This window comes from Dicentrarchus labrax, unplaced genomic scaffold (genome assembly GCF_905237075.1).
Source record: "Dicentrarchus labrax unplaced genomic scaffold, dlabrax2021, whole genome shotgun sequence".
Lineage (NCBI taxonomy): Eukaryota > Metazoa > Chordata > Actinopteri > Moronidae > Dicentrarchus > Dicentrarchus labrax.
This window is the reverse complement of record NW_026136711.1, coordinates 29,154,316-29,177,142: the sequence shown is the minus strand read 5'-3', so window position 1 is coordinate 29,177,142 and position 22,827 is coordinate 29,154,316. Positions and strand designations below refer to the sequence as shown.

General features: G+C 38.3%; 1 protein-coding gene across 2 annotated transcripts; it reads left to right on the top strand.

The window, feature by feature from the left end:
* Positions 1-262: 262 nt before the first annotated feature.
* On the top strand, positions 263-22,824 carry lactbl1b (lactamase, beta-like 1b). 2 transcript variants are annotated; one of them, XM_051414635.1, is made up of 8 exons: positions 263-414; positions 4,389-4,459; positions 7,130-7,301; positions 9,992-10,098; positions 13,017-13,174; positions 16,183-16,430; positions 18,012-18,117; positions 19,132-22,824. In XM_051414635.1, exons 2-8 carry the CDS (start codon positions 4,400-4,402, stop codon positions 20,108-20,110), a joined length of 1,830 nt encoding a protein of 609 aa, XP_051270595.1. In that variant the 5' UTR covers positions 263-414; positions 4,389-4,399; the 3' UTR covers positions 20,111-22,824. The 2 variants fall into 2 exon arrangements, with proteins under 2 accessions (XP_051270595.1, XP_051270596.1); XM_051414636.1 differs by lacking the exons at positions 263-414; positions 4,389-4,459 and adding an exon at positions 6,687-6,937.
* The last annotated feature ends 3 nt before the right edge of the window (positions 22,825-22,827 follow it).

The following is a 22,827-nucleotide window of genomic DNA, read 5'->3' as shown; positions in this document are numbered from 1 at the left end:
GCCTCAATAATGGACTGTGTAATCTTTCCTGGTCAGTAAAAACTATTTTCAGCACAGTAAGTAACACCAGTTGGCATTTCTTTTTTTTTTTTTTTTTTTTTGAGTGAACCTAAAACCACATGCCATGCAAATGAAAAAAAAATAGGGAAAAAAACACACAAACACACAAACCCGCCGCACACACTGACAAGGAACCCATTTTTTTGTGGCATGGCAGATGTGGCCATTGGCTGTGATGGTTAATCCAGAATGCTGGGTTTGATACAAGCAGGATTTAGCCATAACCATGATACTAACATCTGTCAGGATCCCGCTTCAAGCTCCCAAACCCAGACGGAGCAAAAGGGGAATATTTTTGTCTTCCTGTTTTGACAAAGAGGAGGGAAAAAACACTCAATAGACTCAGAACCTGAGGTAAGTGTACAAGGAATTAATCAATGTAGGATGTTTCATGGCCTAGAAAAGAGGTGCTTGACTCATTACAGCTTATATAACATGTTTTTCCACAGCTTTAATTCTAGTCGCTTTGTGCATGTGGCGAAACACTTTATTTACAAATGTTCTGCATTTATTATGACATAATGATCATTTATGTTCTGAATAGGTCGATATCACAGGAGATCTGTTTGCATCTTGAAAAGCTGAGACTATTCTGGCTTATTGTCATGAAAATGTTTGTATTGCACGAGAGTTAAGTGTTTAACTTTAGAAATACATTGTGTCTGCTCTGAAACTGACGGTTGTACTGAAATAATAAGAAATACTTCATGAGATAATCACATTTCTATTGCTAACAAGGCATATTTTAGACTTAAAAAGTTACTTTTTAGTCTGTTTGTATGTCTGACAGGAGGTTTCGTTTTGGGTGACATACTAATTAAATGACTTGTTGTGAAGCTTATAGCTTATCAGTTGGCACATGCTTTCTCATCATGTCTACATCTGATTACATGATAACACACTGTACTGAATATCTGCCATGTATGATTAGCCACTGTGCACTTCTTGAATTAATCTTGGATGCTTTAGATATGCTTTATGAACTGCAGATATAAAACAAGAGCAAGAATGCCGGCTGACTTTATTATTTTAGATCGATTGATGAAATGAAATTTTAATGATTTTTGACAGAATTTGGGTCACTGCAGCAGAGAGCACAGAAACCAGATCACAAACAGCACAACCAAATGAAGAGGATAAAGTATAAGGACATTAACAACTTTGCAATCTCAATAACAAGGCAGTCCAATGATGAATCCATTGACTAAGGCTGTTGATGTATTAATTAGTAATGTCAGCATATTTACACATAATGCACTAGTGGCGTTAACTCTGTATCTTTGAGCATTAACTTTACCTCACAACCTTTGGTGGGTGCATCATTGCAAACATTTCATGTGTAAAAGAATCAGTTTAAAATAATAGTATAATACATTGTAGTTAAGTTATCATGAGTTCATATTTAAGGTTCAAACCAACTGCACTACCCTGCAGCTGTCTAGGTTACTTGCTAACTTTATAGCCACATCAGCCGCGTAGTGCCAGAGATGGCATTGTCAGTCTGTCGGTCCACCATTTTTGATCAAAACAATGTGCAACATGGGTTGTTCGAATAAAAACATATCAGATGGATTGCCATGAAATTAGGTTTAGACATTCATGTCTCCCTCTGTATGACTTGTAATAACTCTGGTGATCCTCTTACTTAGTTTAATTTGTTCAGTGCTGGTTCTATCTGAAAATACCATTTTCAGTACAGGAACATCACTTCCTACAACAAGCTAATGACAGTGCTGAAATGATGCCGCCTGGTCAGCACTTCAGAAGCTGCTCTGTAAGCAGTGGCTAATTTTGGCTCATTAGCCCTAGCACACTAAAGAAGAACCAAAATGTCAGGTCAGGTTTTAGCTGGGTGCTGAATATTTGATGGAATTTTAATTGGTTTGGAGGCTTAGAAATATCAGGCTATACAACAACCTTTCCTTTTTTTTTTTTTTTACTTCTGTGCAGTAGGATTAAAGGTACACGTGTATAATCCACTGTGCTACTCGTAGAATGACTTGCTGACCTTACAGTCACATTGAAAACCTGAATAGTATGAAAAGTATGAATATCTGAAATCATATGAAAAAGAAAACAACCTTCAGTACACATTGTGCGTGAACTGTGATGCAGCCAACTTTCACAGTGGTTCATTCACCAATGAATGCTTGAATTTCATCTTTGTATGTAGCAATGAATAAAGGAAATAACCACATTATTTTATTTTATGTCCATTTGTTAACATGTCTACAAGACTTCTTGTTATTCTGCTTGTTGTGCTTTTGAGCAAAGGCAAAAAATCTTTGACTGTCTGAAGTAAAATGTCCATAAGATGAATTTACACATCAATATCAAGTCAGTTTAAAATTATAATTTTCAGAGTATTCCAACGTGAAGTCTGAATGAATGTCCCACTGACCTTTCACTTAACTCTTTAAAATAACATTGATCTCCTGAAGGTTTGAATCGACTTCAGCTCAATACACTTTATCAAAGGCAGCAGGAACAGCTTCATGTGAACTCTCTGTGTCCATCTTTAAAGAAAAAGGTCGTTCTGACACTCCTTCTCCAAGTATATACGATATGTCTGTAACTTTAGCTGTGGATTGAACATGTTTCTCGAGTTCAATGAATTTAGCGCATGTTCTGTATTTTGTATTGCATTTTTCCGGCAGAGAGGAACTAAGGCACCTCAGTCAACCAGTTTGCGACAAGGTAGAGGCTTAATGAAAACATTCCCTGATAAATCACTGAAGGCTGAAGACTGCATTCATTGCTATGCTGCAGTTTACCATGCTTTCACAATATAAGCTATGCACGCTGTTTCACTAGCAAGCTCTTATATATGAAATTAAGCTCCCATCTACCTCACAGAGTGATGTGCTGAATCTCAAAGATGGGCTTACATTTATTTAAAGCACTCACAGTCAGTAGCACTTAATAATACAGTGAAATTTAGTTGTATGAATCAGGTACCAATAAAATACTTACTGGTTCCCATTGGTCGCCACAGTGGCAGAAAACAAGACTGAACCAAGGGAGTGATGATTGCGCATTTTAGAGGAAAGTAGTCATAAATTGGGTACCTACAGGGTACAGTACTGGGTTGAGGAAAAATAACAGCAACCTTTTCAAGGGCTCTAAAAGGTTTTCCACCCTGCCTTTGAGTGTCATCATTATGTAACACTTTAGCCTTTAAAAAAAGTCTTTGTAAGGAAGCGCTAAATTTGTGGGATTATCTGTGTCCATCTCATCAGAAAACAAAATGCACACACAATAATAATAACAAAGGTGCATTTGTTTTCTTGGCTCAACTGCAATTCAAATACTTCCTTTCCTGGATCTTGGTTATCCCAAAGTTGTCCATTTCCAGATCAGTGACTGTATCATGTAAGACTTTCTTTTCGTTTTGGGTGCTGCCAGCAGCAGTACAACAGGCCATTCTTGATACTTGTCTCTACATGTAGCAGGTCTCAGAATCTATTTCTGACACCTTTTACCATTCTGGTGTCCTTCTGTTAATTAAAACTCCAAATATAGCAGCACAGGGTTGCTCTTCTGGTCTTGCCGTTGTTGTTGGTGGTCAAGTAGTGGGGCAGTTCTCTATCTATGGAATCAGATTTGTGTCAATATTTAAATAAAACTTTGTAATATCAAAAGTAAAAAAAAAAAAGAAAGCGTTTTAAATCATGGTTCTTTTATTTTTTACTGTTGATTAATATGTTCTTTTGTTTACAGTTCCCTCAGTTTCTTTGCCACTTATCACACATTTCAGCTTTGCAGTTACACTGCCAGCTCTCTTGTTTGTGCTGTTTTAATTTCACGGATACCCTAAACATCTAGTACAGCAAAGGCAATATCAATACTTACATTTTATTAATATTGTAGGAATCCAGTAGAGATAGCCAGTGGGTTCGCCAGTGCTGCTGTTTAGTGTGTCTGTTTCATGTTTATGTTGATTATATTGACACAAATCTGATTCCATATCTATCAGGCCTGTTGACACTGTGAACCATTTTCTTATACATGGACTCATATTTCAAAGGAGAACCATAATAAAAATGAGAGATTGCATATTCTCGCTGCCTTTGGTAGCATAAAATAATATTCACTGATGGATCAATCCTTCCTAAGGTTGGCATTACGGCTCACTATGTGTCATGTAGTGTTTGTCGGTACATAATTTCATATATCAGAGCAGTCCGAGCTGTTCCAGCAATAAGGAAATGTGTCACAAAAATTACTTAAATGCTCTATTTCTACAAACTTGCCACCTTACAGCAATGAAGCAAAGACGCATTTCGCGCAGGAGCTGTAACTGCTTGTTTTTGTTTTTCATGTAACAGCCGGTGCAACCATGGGCAAGGCGGGGAGTAAAGTCGTCAGAGAAACCTCAGTGGATGGGGTTCCAGCGCAGGTAAAAGCAGCCAGCTCACACGCATATAAACACAAACACATTCCCAAAAAACACATAGAGGAACACAAACACATTCAATTGCAGTGATGGTTAGTGCTCTGGTGGTTACAGCGGTGTGTGCGTGTGTGTGTGTGTGTGTGTGTGTGTGTGTGTGTGTGTGTTCTGATGCTGGTGAAATGGACCAGCTGTTGTGTTCTCCAGCTATCACAGGTTATGCAACCAGGATCAGCTGCAGCTTGCTTTCACACTTCGTTTTCCCACATCGCATCATCATACCTATAATCACCAAAGTACATTACCGAGCTTTGGACATACCATTAATATCTTGTGATTAAGCTGAGTGAAGGAACGATAGTTACTAGATGTTCCCAATGATGGACAGAATTAATTGCCAAGAGTATGTTTTATTTATGTAAGCCACTCACTACACGTAAAGATCTAAACATCTTCAACCCATACATTTTCTGTAAATTCAATGAAATTTATGTATTTTTTTGCCCCCAAAGTTTTGAAAGAATACACTTTTACTCAGGACTTCAGGGGCTGTGTAGGTTTTGGCTAATCAAGTGAATTTAATAGCATCTATTAAATACCTATTCACATCAAGGTACTTCATCAGATTGATGCAAAAGTCAAATTTTCCATTTCCTGCTCATGGGTTTTTAAAGTCCCCCCTACGCTCCGAAATATGTTTTGTTCATAGTTCCTTCACTTAGTTTGGATGATATGGTGATTGGTAATTTGGTCTAACTTATTATTTTTTACCTCCGGAGGGGCAGCTCAGCCAAATTGACCACTTTAGCCTGGTCTTGTGCAGGTCCTTTAAAATCAGCCTTATTATACACACACACACCGTATGTGTACCCAACACTGACAGTATACATAAGGTACACAAGGAAATTGAGTCTGGTTGCATTGCTCTCAATGTTACACACAGTTCCGGGAACAATTTTCAGAAAGATAAAAAAATATAGACATACAGCTTAAACCAAGGACAAAAAGCTGAACAAAGATGAGTGTATAAATATACATATTAAAAGCAACAATGAACAATATTGATTGGGTAATGAAATAGATTGCTTTATATACCTGTGTGGGTGTTTATGTACGGTATGCATGTCTATATATGTTTCAGTGTTACATGGGTTACTGACACTATATCTCTGCACTGGTTACGGATTACGTATCTAATATTAATAAAGGTCATCCATGGTCTGGCTCCAGACTATATTAAAGAACTTTTAAACAATTACAGCCCCATTTGGTATGTTTATTATTATTATTATATATATAATTACATTAAATGTTCATTAGAGTGAACAGTGCTCTTTAGCGTCTACCAGAGGGGAGAAGTTGGAACTGAAACACAAATTATTATAAGTATTAGTATTTTTATACATCTTAAATTTAGTTTTATTAGTATTTCCTGAAATCATCAACCAGAGATAATAAAAAGGCTAAATACTTTGGTATAAAGTGGTATACATCCTTATATCACCCAACCCTACCACTGCCCACTGTCAGATAAGATGAGCAGACTTACTGATGCAGTTTATTTCTTAGACTGACAGTATTACTTCTATGTAAGAAAATAGTAGACTGTTAAAGCATAACAACATTTTATGTAATTTAGTATAGACCATATAGCATAAACACATTACCCAGTTTTTTCTGTTCCATCAACTCTTCCTTTTTGCAAAAATGATACAGAACGTTTGGCTGTAGTCTGTGTGAACAAGCAAGTAATTTCTTCTCTTTGGCAAATAACTGCTCTTGCTGTGGTTTCAAAATGTTAAATATAACAAACAAAATATGGAAACACATACTCTAGGACTCTCTTAGACTCATTTTTGTGCTGTCTGTATATGTGTATGTTAGCTGCCATCTTATCTGAGGTCATTATCTAAATTCTCCTCAAAACCCCAAATCATCCGTCATTTCCTTCACCAACATCATCCATATTCGCTGCACCCAAGTGACTTTTCAGCTCATGCTCTGGCTAAAAGGCGCACCCTATCACCCCATCTCGTCCTGTGTTGGCTGCGTGGGTGCCATCTTTGTCAGCTCGTGCGGCTCGTTGGTGGGCTCCACACGGCGAAGCTGGACTGCAGTGAATTGATTCACAGGGATTAGGGATTAGGACTTCCCTGGCCGCTTTGGTGGAGTAAATCTGGGGATTATGATGTCAACAGCCTGTGGCTGCAGGAGAGGAAATTGAATTGTGAGAGACGGGAGTGCCGATGGCCCAGGATTACTGCACAGTCAGTGAGAAATCAGAGATGGGAGTCCATGTCTGTGCCTTTCTCCTGTTCAGGAAAACCTCCATGGAGCACCATTTACTGCCCCTGGGGTGTAGGAATCACTTACAAAGTAGAAATATCTCTAAGTAAATGTTTAGGATGTTGATTGAGTGATAAGAAGATTTCTGTGTCACTGGTAATCCAGTCCCTCCAGCTCTGGCCTGTGAAGCATCAGGTGGTGAGTACCATTAAGTGCAGCAGGGATCACTTGGAGCTGACAGGGATTTCTGCTTTATTTTACAACAGATAACATGGAGGAGAATATTTGGTCAGAGAATCCACAAATATGAGAAACTTTTACAAATGTATGACCTAACAATTTTACACTCATTGCTAACCTGCTGTGTCTTGTTGTGTTTGTGTATTCAAGCCAACCCCCGCTGTGGCTGCTCCTGCTGCTACTGTTAAATTTGAAGGACTGACTAAAACCAACAGGATGAAGGTGAAATGGACCCAGCTGGGTTTGGTGTTCTTCCTCGTTTTATCACTGGTGATGACAGGATGCTTCTTCTGGCAATATCAGCTGCCAAAACTTCTGCCAGGTAAGACCAAACACTACTGATAACCACATTGCAGGTTTTTTTTCTTCAGACAGAAAGGTCTGAAATTTGTCAGGAGAATTGTCTTGAAGCTGAGCAATCTTCATCGTAGCCAGTCTTTATATATTCACATTGAAGTTTTTCCAGTGGACTTTTGAGGTACTGTTCAAGACCACATATTTATTCAGCCTAACGTAAATGTAAAAACTGACCTCTGAAACTTTAAAAAGAAGGATGGGTATTAGTGTTATTAAATGTCAAGAGTGTAACATTCAAGAAATGGAAAATAATATTCATAGGTATCTTTTCATTAGTGTAATCACCTGAATATATAAATCATTATGTCTTTGTTACCATAGAATGAGCCGTTTTTATCAACAGACACCACGGGTCCCCTTCCATAGAGTCTGCCATGTTGAACCATGATGTTTCTGAAGTAGCCCAGAAGGCACAAACCAAACACTGGCTGTAGATAGGGCCATTTGCGTTTTAGAAAGGGAGGGTGAAACGAGGGAGTTGAATCTCTTCAATGAAGCATTAAAGTCAAATTATATAGTCAAACTTACCGAAGTCAGTCGGGAGAAGAGTGAAAACATTTTTTCCATCGAGAAAAGCCTTCAGTACCGTTCATTGCTCTTCTTTTTTAAATTAAGAAATACTTTTTGAATACAGTTCTGATATAACTGATGCTAGCATCATCTACAAGCACCCATTAAACCGTGCTTGTGCCGTAGCTTCCAGTAGTCTTCATAGGATGTTGAGTGATCCGGGTTACGAATGCAAACACCACAAACGCATTGGTTGAAGCAAGATAGATTCTTGCGTGACCTCAGAACTTTGTGAGTCCAGCTGCCTCACAAGATTACATTGTAACTGATAATAATTGTGTAATACAGGGGCAGGATGGGCTACAGGTAAAAGCGACCGGCAAGTAACCGAAAATGGTCGCTGGTTCAATCCCTGGTACTGATAGGAAGGTGTAATCCAGCTGTGAGATGGGGACTGAAGCCAGAGCAAGGCACTGAACCCCAAAACTGCTACAGGGGCACTACAGGCAACTCTGCGCTCTCATGTGTGGTTGGCTAAGTACATGGTGGATACAGGATATAAGATACATTTCAGTTACCTTGCCATCAATTACCATTTACAATAAAATAATCTTCTTCATGTATGTCGCGGTATATTCTGAGACAGTTATCTTACCATGAAAACCTACCGCATTGTAAAAAAGCATTTGATGTGTTTGCTTTTGACACACAATTGCCTTAAAGGACCAGTGTGTGGGATTTAGTGGCATCTTGCAGTGAAATTGCAGAGTACAAGTAACTGAACACTGCTCGCATCTGTCTTTGATGACCTGGGAATGAGAACAGCCAATGAAAACACGTAAGGCCCTATCTACAGCCAGTGTTTCGTTTGTCCCTTCTGGGCTACTGTAGAAGCATGGAGGAAACTGGTGAGTTGTCTTGAGACTTGTTCTTCTCTGCCAAAGCACACTCAATAAATGACAACACAGAGTAAGAGGAGAACAGTTTATCATGTATTATTTTGGTTAAAGAAAACTCAGTGAGACTGTGAAATCCAGTTACTGTACGCTCTACCATGTTTATTGCATTTAACACTGAATCGCAGCTGTTCGCTTGCAGCAATGTTCTCTCTTATCTGATCTCAACCTCAGATCCTATTGCAACTTTGATCAAATCAATAGATTATTCTCTCATAATTAACTGATACAGATCTTATAATTAAGAGATAAAAACCATTTCTTAATTGTATGATCTTTATCTTATCACTGTTAGGTAAAGCCCACAGTTGTTGTGCTTACTGGGAGCGCTGGCAGCATCATAACAAGTTCAAGATCTCAGATGGTAGTGTCAATTAAAACAGGGTAAACAATTGGAACTTGACAGAAAGGTGATAATTTCTCAGACAGTACAGGTTGTAGTTTAAAAGTCAAAAGAATACAGACAACATTCAAGATTGACATTTGAAATAAATGAGAGTGAAATGTTTTCCCTTTAATCCAGGAAAATCAGTGTAAACGTCAAACACAGCGTCAGACCATATCAACCCTTCAGCTGTAGAAGTGGTGCTTTAGATCATTCAGTTTAGTTTAAAGGTGTTGACACTTAATTAAGTCACCTCGACAGGCTCTTTAGTGTAATTTATTCAAACAGAGGGCACAGCCAAAATGCTTTATTCTTTAAAACACACTGTATACATTTATAAATCTCTACATGACTCTGTATGAATAAAGTAACATCAGGTGTCATTATTAACGGGAAACGCACAGCTCCACAGGCTCTTCATTCATACACCATATATACCGAAAAACAATTATTTTTCATGTGCAGCATTCATTTGGAATGAAAAGCCAAATGGTGGCCTGAACATATTGAAATATCATTGTTCATTCAGACTTCACAGTGAGAGCAGGATGCATCTCTTTTGATCAGCGACTTGTACATGATACATCCTGTCAAATTGTATCCCGTAAGATCAATGGGATTCATCAGGAAGCAGTGGGAATTAATGAATCCCTAAGCCGTCCAATTATACCACATTATGCTGGGCTTCTGTGCCGTCGATACATTTTTCTATCAAATACCAAGTTGGAATTACAATAGCCTGTCCCCCCTTGTGCTTCCTTGACTCTTTATTTCTCTCTTTCTCATTTCCCATCCGTCGGCCAGATGACGGGATGGGTCGCAATGCCAATTCAGAGATGATGTGTCCCCGTTTCCCCGAGCCTCTCCCGCTGGAGCATCCTATCCCCGGCCTGAAAGAGGCCTTGGAAAAGGTGAGAGGAGTCATTCATCGTGCACAGATTTAAATCTGTGGTTGTATTTCTATCATGCTCACTCAAGTCCAGGGAAATTTACAGGCTGGCTGTTGTAATCCTTCACACCAAATGCCGTTGCAATCGGCAGAAGGAGATTAAAGATATAGTAGATGAAAAACTAAGTGTCTCGAGCCAAAAGGTTGTGCTTCTTTCTGCAGGGAGCAGCAGAGTTCCCACTTGATCGAACACGTGCAATGAAATATATATCAACACCCCGAAGAGAATCTGAGAATAAACAGTCGTGGGTGCACATTAGTAATGAGGGCATAACTGTAGGAATCAAAGAATATCAGCATCGGGGCGACCGGTTAACTCAGTGGGTAGAGCTGGCGACCAACGTACCGAGGCTGAGTCCTTGCTGCACTGGCCCAGGGCCGAATCCGACCTGCAGCCCTTTGCTGCGTGTCATCCCCTCTCTGTATGCCCCCCTTTCCTGTCTGTCTTAAGCTGTCACTATCATAAAGGCAATAAAAGCCCAAAAAATATACTTTAAAAATAAAGAATATCAGCATCAAAGTTTGACTCATTAATGTAAAGTTGAGTAGAAGTTTGCCTGTACTGAAAAAAAAGCTTCTTTCATCTCAAACACTTAAAACCACATGACATTTTTTAGTATTCATTACAGTGAACCGTTGTCTTTCGCTAATGGCTGCCATGTGAGCACCTTGAAAATAAATTGAATCGAAACTTTCTCTAATTCACTTTGAAGGATAATTGTGTTTTACCTTCATTTCACAAGTAAAAGACGCTGATTTCTCCTAATGGAATATAATTTATAGACTGTGCTCATTAAACTAATATCTTTGGCAAAATGGGACATCAAAGTAATTGCTCTGGGGTTTCATATTGCAGTTGATGAAAGATATTTGTTCTTTGCGCATAGAACTAAATATAAAAACACTGTGAGAGACCACATTTGGGTGTTAACCTGGCTGTGTCACTTTGTACATGTTGTTATCAACCACAGACACATGGCTTCATGTCTGTCATACCTAAAGGAAGTTACATTGTCTGTCCTGCAGTGGTGGAAGAAGTATTCAGATCCTTAACTTCAAGGAGTTTTTAACTGGTGATAAATGTTATAATAATGCCTCTATATGACCTACATAAGCAGACAAGACTATCATGGAGAAGATTGGCTATTTCTGTGTAGTTAATCTTAATGCCTGCCTCCGGGTCGGATTTGTCGAATCCCCTCTTGAAATCAATGAAACAAGGCAGTGGAAACAGTCCATACGGGCTGACTGAATCTGTGTTGCTGCTTCAAGTAAAAGCACCAATGTTATAATGCATATTATAAATATAAATGTATTTTAAATCCTACTAAAGTAAAATAAGTATTATGAGCAAAATCTACCTAAAGTATTAAACGTAAAAGCACTTGTTCTGCACATTGTTAATGCTGATGGATCAATTTGTAAGCTGCATTTTAATGTTGGCCGGTCGAGGTGGGGCTAGTTGTACCTACTGTGTGTATATACAGTTAGGTGTCCAGTGGTTCCCAACCTAGGGGTCGGTCCCCGACAAAGGGTCACAAGGTAAATCTGTGTTGATCAGCAGGAAATAAAATAAAATATTAACATCAGCAAACACCAATTTTCTAATATTTGTGAAACATTGGATATGTTATTTTTAATTACATTTTGTCGATCACAACGTTCATTTTGCTTTGTCTGTCAAAGCACTTTTTTAAACTTTTTAATTATTATTATTAATAATGTAATAATTATTACAGGGTTGTTATTTTTAGGAACGATAGCTGTCACATAAATGTAGTGGTGTAAGAAGTAAAATATTTCCCTCTGAAAAGTAGAGAAGTAAAGGTAAAAAGTAGCAACATGGAAAAACGGGATCGAACCACCAACCTGATTAGTGAGCAACCCGCTCTACCTCCTGAGCCACAGCCGTCCCAGAAGTGTTCTCAGGAATATGTTATGACGTGCCTTTAGTCTCGATGAATCCAAATTGCATGAGGGCGGCGAATATGACAAGAGCAAACTCAGAAGCAGGGCTTGTGCCGGCAGAGAAATTTACATTTGTGTAATAATGCACAATATCCAGCAGTTACATTAATGACCCACTACGTTTCATATGTAGAAGATGTGATTTATATATCGCTCACAGCTACGATTTGCAGACAAAGCGACTTTTCTTTAGAGAAAAGAAAAGCGAGCGAGCGAGCTAAGTGAACATAATGATAGAGCTGTTGATGGGCAGGTGGCACACTGGTGGTAAATTCAGCTCTTGAAAATTATATGTAAAAGCTTCCGCTTCATGTACCTACTCAACTTTGTAGAGTCCAAGACTGTTCAAACCTCAATTTTAAGATGTCATTTGAAGTTGAGAACATTTTCATTTGAGGTTTTACTTTAGTATTATTTCTAATGGTCAGATGATTATCGCTTGCTTGTGAGTGTTCAAGGACTGCAAATACACTTGACTTGACACCTTATCTTTTAATTTAAAAGAAAGAAAACATTCAAACTTCGGCCTGAATATTTTAGGTGCAATATTAACGTATCTATTACACTTTTTTAGACACTGAATAATCTTTTCAAATAATGAAATGGAAAGCACCCTTTTATATATTATATATAATATATATATTTTAGTTGAAAACTGTGTTAAAAATGTTAATGTACATTTAGGCTAATATGCTTATCCACTTTCTTGTCAAGACAAGATCAAAACCACTCTTGTGTCTATATGCTAAATACTGAATGAAACTACAGCCAGCGGGTTAGCTTAGCTTAGCATAGAGGCTGGAAGCAGAGGGAAACAGCTAGCCTGTGTTCTTTAAGGCAAATCTTTTGTCTCCATATAAATTGGACACATTTCCAGAAGAAACCCCTCACTTCCTGCTCTGTCTCTTCCAGGTGGACGTTATGCTTCGGCAGAACATCAACCCCATCAGCCTCCCCTCTCTGTCGGCCATTGTGATCTTAAATGACACCGTTTTGTGGACCGGCAATTTTGGAAAAAGGAATAGCAGCGACCCTCTCTCCGGACCCCCCAACGAGTACACAATTTACAGGTGAGTGCTGCACTGAAATCTACAACACCAATGTCACAGATGTCCCTGTTGGTAAAACTTTCATCTCATCATCAGGCCACTAAAAGTACAGAAATTAAATAGAATAAAATACCCATCAATAAATGTATATAAAATAAGAACAGATGGGTAAAACAACAAATATAAGAAATAAAATTAACTAAAAATTAAAATAGGTGTTTTACTTTAATAAATGCTTTTTTTAAGTGGTGATAGAAAAGATGACTTCGAGAAATGGTTGTCGTGTCAGTTAGCTACTCAATTATGTTTTCTGCAAATTGAGCACTTAACATCAACTCAAATAATTCTCTCATAACATTTCATATTTCCCTGTAGTTGGTACAATATAATATTGTTCTTTCCACTTAACTGCCTTTGAAATTATTAGGAAATGAAGGTTTAAATGTCTCGACACGCTGCCAGGAATAATATTTTGGTTTCATTTTATTTTAGTTGAATCATGTTTAGGTGTATGAAGGCCACTTAAACCCCAATTTTCCACATGACCTGTGGATCAGGGCTGTCACTCATTAAACACTGATGTCTGCTTTTGTGGATTTTCTGTCAGTAAAGTCCCTTTACATAGTTGCTATCACTGCTCTTTCTCACTAACCTGTTTTTTTTTCTGTTATTGATTCTGTTGCTGCAGTCTAAAACATAAAACACATAGTTCTCTGTGCTGCAGAGGAATGTGTTTTCATTATTTTATCACCCTAATTCATTGTAGCTTACTAGGCCCATACAATTGTACAATTGATGCAATGTATATTTTTCATAATTGTTCATGTAAAAAAACAAACAGACAATTGTAAAGAGAGCTGGTTTTGACCATCCTTCACCATCTGGCCACCCATATGATAAATTTCAGTGGGTGCAACACATCTGCACAGTAGCTTCTTTGATGTGTAATTAATGATGCAGCATGATGGTGATAATGTTACACCTGGATGCCTGATGATTTTTCTAAAGCAGCTGCTTTAGAGTGTGTTCAGCAGATCTCCAGGGGAAAGGAAAGCTGCATAAAACCAGTTGCAATTACAGTTATTTATCGTAAGAACAGATCATTGATAGTACTGTACATCAAATAATAAATGCTATAATAAACAAAAGACCTGAGCTACAGCAGATTTGAGAGGATTTCTCTCTAAAACAAAGAAAACTGAAAGCTAAACCTGGGTCAGTCCTCAGAATCACAGTTTACATAATTTAACACACAAGACATACGTCCATTGCAATCAATAGACCTACAGCGGAAAGCTGCTCACACAAAATCAAAGCCGTCCCGAATGACAGATCATTGGGTCAATATGAGCTATGCTGGCAGTGTGACAGGTGGCTCTGGATTTGGAGAGTCAGACTGGGTACATGTGTGTCTGAGTGGAAGTAAGGGCGGCATGTCAGCAGTCGGCCAAAAACCAGAGCGGACACATGAAAACATGACTACAGCCATGCTAGCAGAAGATAGAGATGTAGATATATGTTAGTCTGATCGAAGGTGTAACATTGTGCAAAGGTTATATGTAAAAAGCTTTTATAATTGTTTCCTTGCCAACTGATTTAAAGAGGTACTTTTAGAGGTTGACCTTTAGTCTCTAAGCTGTGATTTCATTGATAAAACATAATGGCATCTTTATTTGATCCAAAATGCCAACATATCAAACTCACATCTCTCACAAAGCAGACTTTCTGGAAAACATGTGAAATTGTCAATGCAAGAAAACCCTGCTGACATGATCTTTTTTTCTTAGTTCAGAAGTTCAGAGAGTCAAAGCCACAGAAGACATCCAACCACGTTCTCACACTGAGTAGCACTCATTGTGTTGTTTAGGTGTAATATTGGTGGAATAGCCTTTTAAAAGACAGCGTGTGCTGTGTGTGAGTTGTAATTACTCCGGTAATTAGTGACCAGTCCCACAAACATAGACAGAAATAGAAAATCAAATGTCCTCTTTGAATTGTTTCATATGTCAAACTTGACAGAAAAATGCCAGACAGCAACATGCAATCACACATAATAAGTACAGCAATCTGCAACCATTGTATTACTTGTGTAACAAGTGTCACCAGCACATTTAACTCTTTGAAGTGTGACATTTAGAATAGATACATAAAGATTTACTGAGTTATTTCAGATGTATATATTTTTTTGCAAATATCAACTTTCATGATTTGTGAATGTTGGAAATTCACTTTCACTTTCAGTGTTTGCTGTCAAAACTCCCTTTTTAACATCTACCTACACTTAAAAAGAATAAATCTTAATCTTAATTTGGATCATTTTAGTTTTCATTAAGAGAAGATCAACCAGTAAATTGTCTTAACTACTGATTTTGTAGTAACACACCTAAGGAAAATGTAAAAAATTACGTGTGTCCACAGATCAATGTAAAATCTATAAATTAAAAAATCCACAATTGGGGGAATATGTTATTTTTTAAAGCAATAGTTTATCATTTTGTCATCATACTGAGGTTTAAATAGCTTGTAACACCTATAAAACGAGGTGTAATGCGTTAATTGGTGAGCTTTAGACGTGCTGGTAGGTGGATTTTGTTATTTTTGTACAGAGCAAGGCTAGCTGTTTCCCCCTGTTTCCAGTATTTATGCTAAGCTAGGCTAACCAGCTGCTGGCTGCAGTTTCATCTTTACCCTACAGACATGAAAGTGTTATTAATTCTCATCTAAGACTGCAAAAAATAAAATAAGCAAAACATCGAGATATTCCTTTTAAGTTACAGTTTTGTGTGTTGAAAAGCCATATATTTATTTTAATCGGACTCAACATAGTTCTTTCTTTTCAACCAAGTCTATTTTGAGCTATTCATTTTAAGGTACTGCCAGGCAGAAGGCAAAAGACATGTTAATGGGGAATCAATAGCAAGTAAAAAGGAAAAACAAAGCTGGCTGGTGAGACACTGTAAACAAACATGAAGACACAATTTTCTGTCAGATTCTAAAACAATCACTCTGCTCTGTTATCTGTCTTTCAGAATTGCCAGCCTATCCAAAATCTTCCCGACACTGATGCTCTACAGACTGTGGGAGGACGGGAAGATCGGCTCCCTCGATGACCCTCTGGAGAAATATGTGGAGAACTTCACCATCAAAAACCCTCTGGGGAAGACGCGAGACTCTGAGCTAAAATATGTGACAGATGGCCTGATATTTCTGGACAGTGGGGAGGTTCAGATCCGCTCCTCCTCAGTCACCTTGCGCAGGATGGCCAGCCAGCTCTCAGGTACATTCAGAGGATGTTACAGAGCAACTTTGAATTGAACGGATTCCAGTGAGCCAACAGCTGGGATATGACACAAAGCTTTGAGATGTAATCAGATACAGTATGTCCCTTCTACAGTACATATAAGGCAGTTATTTTTGTGTGTTGGGCTGCATTTGAAAGACAGTTTGTGTTTGTTTTTAATTCTGGTGCGGGATATGGACATTTGTACACCCACAGGAGCTGACCTGTAGGAACTAAAAGGATGGAATAAAAACAAACAAAAGAGGAGGAAGAAGAAGAGGTTCCTCGTATAAGATTTTTCAAAAGGTTTATGGGGATGAAAGATTAAAGCTCTTACTTTTTATTTATCAGTTTTCGAGTTCAAACAATTCAAACAGTCAATTGGCAAAAAGAATTAATCCGCGACTAATTTGATGTTACAGAGACAAGTTAGGTAACAAATAGTCTGTTTGGAACAATAATGCATGTCTGATTGTATATTATATTATATATATATAATTATATAAATATATATTTCCACATTAAAGTCCTCAAATATTCATTATGTGGGATTTATCGAGGAGTGAAGTTGCAGATTTACTATTTCATGACCTGGGAATGAGAATGGGCTGTGAAACCTCAAGTAAAACCCAAAAGGTCCTATCTAGAGTCAGTGTTTGGTTTTTCTGTTCTGGGCTACTGTGGCGGTTTAACATCCTCTGTAGATAAAAATTGTTAATTCTAAGGTAACAAAAACACAACAATTTCTATATTCAGGTGGTTACACACTAATGAAAACATACCTGTGAATATTATATTTGATTTCGGCAAATAGATCCTCCTAAATATTACACACTGGACCTTTAAAGAACTTCTTCTACCTCATAAAAAATTCTAATAATCTATGATTATGTAAAATTTGATCATTTCTAAAATAAGTTTGTCTCCTACTTCACTGTAAAGTCCATTCTCAGTGTATGTGCACTGTTGATACATCACACTTATATGTGAATAATGTGAAAACATCCTTCTAATGTCAAACTTGGCACATACATCATTCTGCACAAAACATCCAACTGTAGGAACAAGAAGATAAAACATATCTTTGAGAAGTATCAGAAGTAACTGATTTGAACACTGAGCTGAAGCAAATGGTAAAAAAAAGTTGAGAAATAAATCTTCTAGTTTATAATTAGATGTTGCAGGTAACAACAGTGAAATTAAACATTTAGTACCTGAGCTGTTCAGATATATACCAGAAACTTTCCACAGTTACATCCATATATTGACCAAAGAGCTGCTATGATCGTGCACAAAAACAGGCACCTGTTTATCTGAAGAAGCTTTTCAATTTTTAAAACTCTGTGTGATGAATTTATATAAAATACATGAGAAACGCCTGAGGCAAGAAGAGTCATGAATCTTTAAATGCTCTGTGACAGCTGATCATTGAGGTATCAAGGCTGAACATAATAATCATATATTATTTAATAGAAAAAGTAAAACGAAATGAGAAATGTCTTATGCGTATAATCACAATTCATCTGTTATGCTTGATTTTTTTTTTATTTGACACTGTTTCACTGTGGGCTTATCCAGGCCTACCCAGGAGACTGCGGGCCACAAATCTGCTTTGGAAAGGAAAAACACAATCTGCAATCAATCTTCTACAAGATGATGTCCTCGTCGCAGACCCAGGCACCAAGTAAGATTTGCCATGCTGGGTTGATTTCAGTATTTCAATGTGTACATTTTCATTGTGCCAACTGGGATTGTAATTGCATGAAAATGTCTATTTTCAGTGTTGTTAATTGGTCCAGATTTAATACAACTAGCAGTGTTTGAAAGTACCTCTTCAAACGTCTATTTTTCCTGAATTTGGAAGGAAGACATAAAAAACATATTGCAGTCATTTTTACTCGAATGCTTAATCCTTACATCTGTGTGATTTTGACTAAAGATGCCAGGATTTGAGACATTTTACGACTAAATTCTGATGATTATTTCACTGATGCCTTGAAGAGATCATTCAAAATGCCATTAAAGTGCACTATTACCTTCAGTACATACATATCATTTTGTTAAATTATTACTTTAATACCTGAGTAGGGTTTAATAATAAAATGTCAGGTCTAATTACCAAAAATCCCCCTGTGACTATTATCCTAATATAATATATAATTTAACTGGGAAAATATTTTACCTTAAATTAAAGAAAAAACATTCAAAGTAAAGTTTATAAAGTTAGTAAAGTTTAATATCCAAGAGACCAACACTTTTTATTAAACCTGCAGGGGAGTTTTGGCACTGAGCTCCAGTGTTTAAAATGTATGCTTTGTAGACTCCCTGAATGCTTTCTGGTTATTTATTTTATTTCATTTATTCTATCTGCTGTTTTATTTTTTATTCTTGTTATTATATTTTTTTATGTACAATATTAAACATAAATTATATCATTTGATTTATTGTATCACAGTTAGCTTGAAGCTAATTTTCATGTGCAGTTCCAGTTATTTATTATTACCTGACAACCTTACAGCGATGACAAGACACCAGAAAGTTCCTCCCAGCCAAGAAGTATTCTTGTTAAGAAAGCCAGAATCAAATATTGAACTATTTCTAAAAATTTCAGCGTAGAAAATCGTTTTTTCTCGTATTTTCTATATGAACAATTAGATATTTGTGACACTCACCGTCTCTTTAACTTTCTTCCTTCCAGATGTCACTACAGCAACCTCGCCTTCTCTCTGCTGGCTCATGTGATGGCCGAGCGCGTTGCCTCCGTTGACTACCAGCGGTGGATCACAGACAACATCCTGGACCGGCTGGGGATGGAGGACACCGGCTTCGACATCACCCCGGGGCTTCAGGGCCAGATGGCCGTGGGAGTGTACTCTAGTGGAAAACCAGCCCCACTCTACGACCTGGGCTGGTACCGGCCTTCCGGTCAGATGTTCTCCACCGCCGCAGACTTGGCCAAGCTAGCCATGATGCTGCTGGGTGCTTATCACCGCAAGCTGCTGGAGCCAGACTCATTGAAGATCATGCTGACCCCACTCTTCAGGTGTGATAAGGACTACTTTGCCAACCGCACTGGAACGCCATGGGAGGTGAACGAGCAGATGGGATACGAGGTGGTGCGTAAAGATGGCGATCTTGACGGCTACTCTGCCACCTTCTCCCTGGTGCCCAGATTGAAGCTCGGTCTGGTGGTGCTAATGGCTGGCAGCCGGTCTCAGAACCAGGATGTGGTCACAAAAGCCTACAACCACATCATCCCAGCTATAGAAAAAGCCTTTAGGGAGGCCAAGAAGATCCTCTTTCCCCCTCCAAACCCAGAATGTTACATCGGCTTTTTCACCTACAGCAACATCACCTTCTACGAGATCAAAGTTGGGACGGACGGAGTTCTGGTGATGCAACAGTTTGGGCCTCAGATAGAAGAGCTGATCCCAGAGAAGTACAGGACAATAAAGCTCAACTACCTGGTTGACCGGGTGTTCAGAGTGGTTTTTGAAAAAGAGTACCCCTGTGTTTTGCGAGTTGGCACGGCCTCAGTGTCCCTGGAAGCCCAAGATGGCCAATTATTTAACTTCTACACATTCGACAAGCGGGGTCTGTCCCCTGGTTTTGATGCACCAGGACTGAACACGTATAATGTGGTCAGAATAGCCCGCAGGCCAACCTTCTCAAGCTGAACTGCAGCAAGGCTGCGTCCTACAGACAAGTGGTGTGTCCTTGGGATATGTGAGGGACTGTAAACAAAAAGAAGGATGTGAATATTGAAAGACCAAATGGAAAAGTTGGGGTCACAGTATTTGTTAAAGTTAGGATTGTGTGCTTGATTTACAGCGAGCACAGAGAGTGACGGCAATATGTATAATGTCTTGCACAGAAAATTAATTTCTCTGCTGAATGATGTATTTGACTGTCCTCTTCACACTGGTCCTTCATTATGCCTCTTAACTATACACCCACATTATGGTGATAAGGTGCTTGTGTTTTTCCTACTTTCATTGAAACCACTCTTACAATGTCTTTGTCTCTTCTGTTCTTGAGTTTTCATGAGAGAGAACAGCAGAACATTGGCTCCTGTTGTGGTCATTCACATGAATATTTGCACATCTTTAATTTTCAATTCTTGGACCATGACTGCAGTTTCACAGACTCATCGGCTCATACATATTTATCCTCCATTGGTGAAGGGAAAATATAATTTAATTCATTTGTGTGGCTATAAACCATGCTTTTGGCAGGTAAAAAAAGCCATTTTCATGGCTCATACTATGTATGCATCACTTTTACTAAAATACTGATGTTGCCACAGACATGGAACTTCTGATTTGGTGGCACCAATCATGCACTTACATGATGTAAGATGTAGAATATTTTCCCTCCCCAATAAGAAGCGATTAAGGACAGAGAGGCTTTTGGTTTCCTGTGTGACTCCTTGCTGTTTAATCCCTAAAATGGACTCCCAATCTCTAACACCAATATGAATAATACACTGCCCAGACTGCTGCAGGAAAGTGACGGAGTGTACGAAAATAACCCTCCTAAGGCAAGTCCTGATATTTTACCTTTCATTTGAGATTGCCTGTCTGATGGTGTGATGGAAATGGAATGGATATTGAAAACTTTGCTTACTCTTGAAGCATCAGGTGCTACAAGGGATATCAAGGGAAAGTGAATGTCATGCTGACTAAAATATAAATCTATTGTATCCACATTATTCAGCTTTGGATGAAATATTGAAACTGGCATTTAAATATGCAATGCATTGTTGTCACAGCCCACAGATTGAAGCTCAGTCTGAAGGATGGTGGGAGGAAAAACTAATTTGGGTCATGCTGTATTGTAAGCCATACAGAAACAAAACATGTAAATTATACCCTGTGTTGATTCTATCTATTATTGAGGCTTGTTATTTTGGGTAAGATGTCAGATGAAGCTTATGCAGCCGGCAGAAATGCAACAATCACACAATGCAATCATGATGATGAATACAACTCGTCAGCATTATGCTGCATTTATATTTCAGCCAGTTACAAAACATCAAACATAACCTGACATTAACATCTGTAAAGAAAATAATAGCTACGTGTGGACAGCTTCAACATTTATTTGTGTAGCTTTTAAATTAGGCATTGCACAATAGCCATAATCAATTTTCAACTTTGCGACCACAGTGAACAAAACCTTACCAATCAATCAAATCATGTAACATGATTGTTGGCCGTGCATAAGAGACAAAGCAAGATTCGGTAAAGCTCACAGTAAAGCATTACATTCTTTGTTTACAAGTTCCACTGAAACACAGAGACACCTGATTTTGCTGCCCAGCAACACATTGATTTTCCAAATAAGAACAAGAATAATCAAGTACAACACAATATCATTCAGAGCAGATTGTCCTTCTTTCCTTTTGGATTCACCCTCTAAGGCATACAGCAGTATACAGAGTAAGACAGCAGGTGGAATGTGCAGGCACTGTTAAACTATATTATCCATAGTAGCAAACAACCAAGCAAATCAAAGTCCACATACAAGCTTTGACATCTAATAAGTTTAAAGGAACATTGACATTTTGGGAAATAGGCTTATTTTTGGCAAAGGTTAGATGAGAAGATCGATACCACTATACCTGATAAATGTTGTTTACGCTTTGTTTTTTGTACAGATTAAACAAACCAGAGTGTTAATTAGTGAGAAGTAGCGGTGCAGTTATGGCTTGTGTCCACATCGTGTTGCCAGTGCCAGTATCTTTTAAGAGAGCGTATGTAACCACCTAGAGAAGAAAACATTGCATCCAGCATCTGTTTTCGGAGCACTGCGCCTTTTTATAATATACATTCTTTTTTTGCCTTTAATCGATACTGATAGCTGAAGAGTAACAGGAAAGAGGGGAGAGAGTAAAGGGTCACATATTGGATTCGAACCCATGGCCACTGCAGCAAGGACTCCGCTGTGGTACATGGGGCACCAGCTCTACCAGGTGACCTATTAGGACACACTGTGTCGTTTGTGCTGGTGTTATTATTGTCGCTCATTTTTAGGCAACCAATTGGGGGACTCAAAAATGGAGGAAAATCGTTCTGACCGTGTCTGTCTATCCTGAGCTCTATGATATGTCAGACAGAGACTATTATAATAAAGAGATAAATGAAAAGAAAAAAAAACTATGCTGAGACTTTACCACATTTTGTTGTCATTTATAGTCGCTAGCTTCTTTTTGTCTCTCTCCTCTGCCTCAGGACTCAGCTTCTACACACACATACACACAGAGAAGACAGTTGGTCTGTGTCGGTGGAGACTGTGAACTGTGTAGTATTAGGTTAAATACTGGGGTAGAAACCTTGTGCATGTTGTACTGTTGCAAGGGGAAACAATAAAGTCGAGGGGTTAACATGTGTGC

Bases quoted from the DNA above. Each gene is read 5' to 3' on its own strand.
- lactbl1b (XM_051414635.1), top strand. From the start codon at position 4,400: ATGGGCAAGGCGGGGAGTAAAGTCGTCAGAGAAACCTCAGTGGATGGG. The intron at 7,302-9,991 runs GTAAGACCAAAC...TCCGTCGGCCAG, and splicing joins GCTGCCAAAACTTCTGCCAG to ATGACGGGATGGGTCGCAAT. The intron at 16,431-18,011 runs GTACATTCAGAG...GGGCTTATCCAG, and splicing joins GATGGCCAGCCAGCTCTCAG to GCCTACCCAGGAGACTGCGG.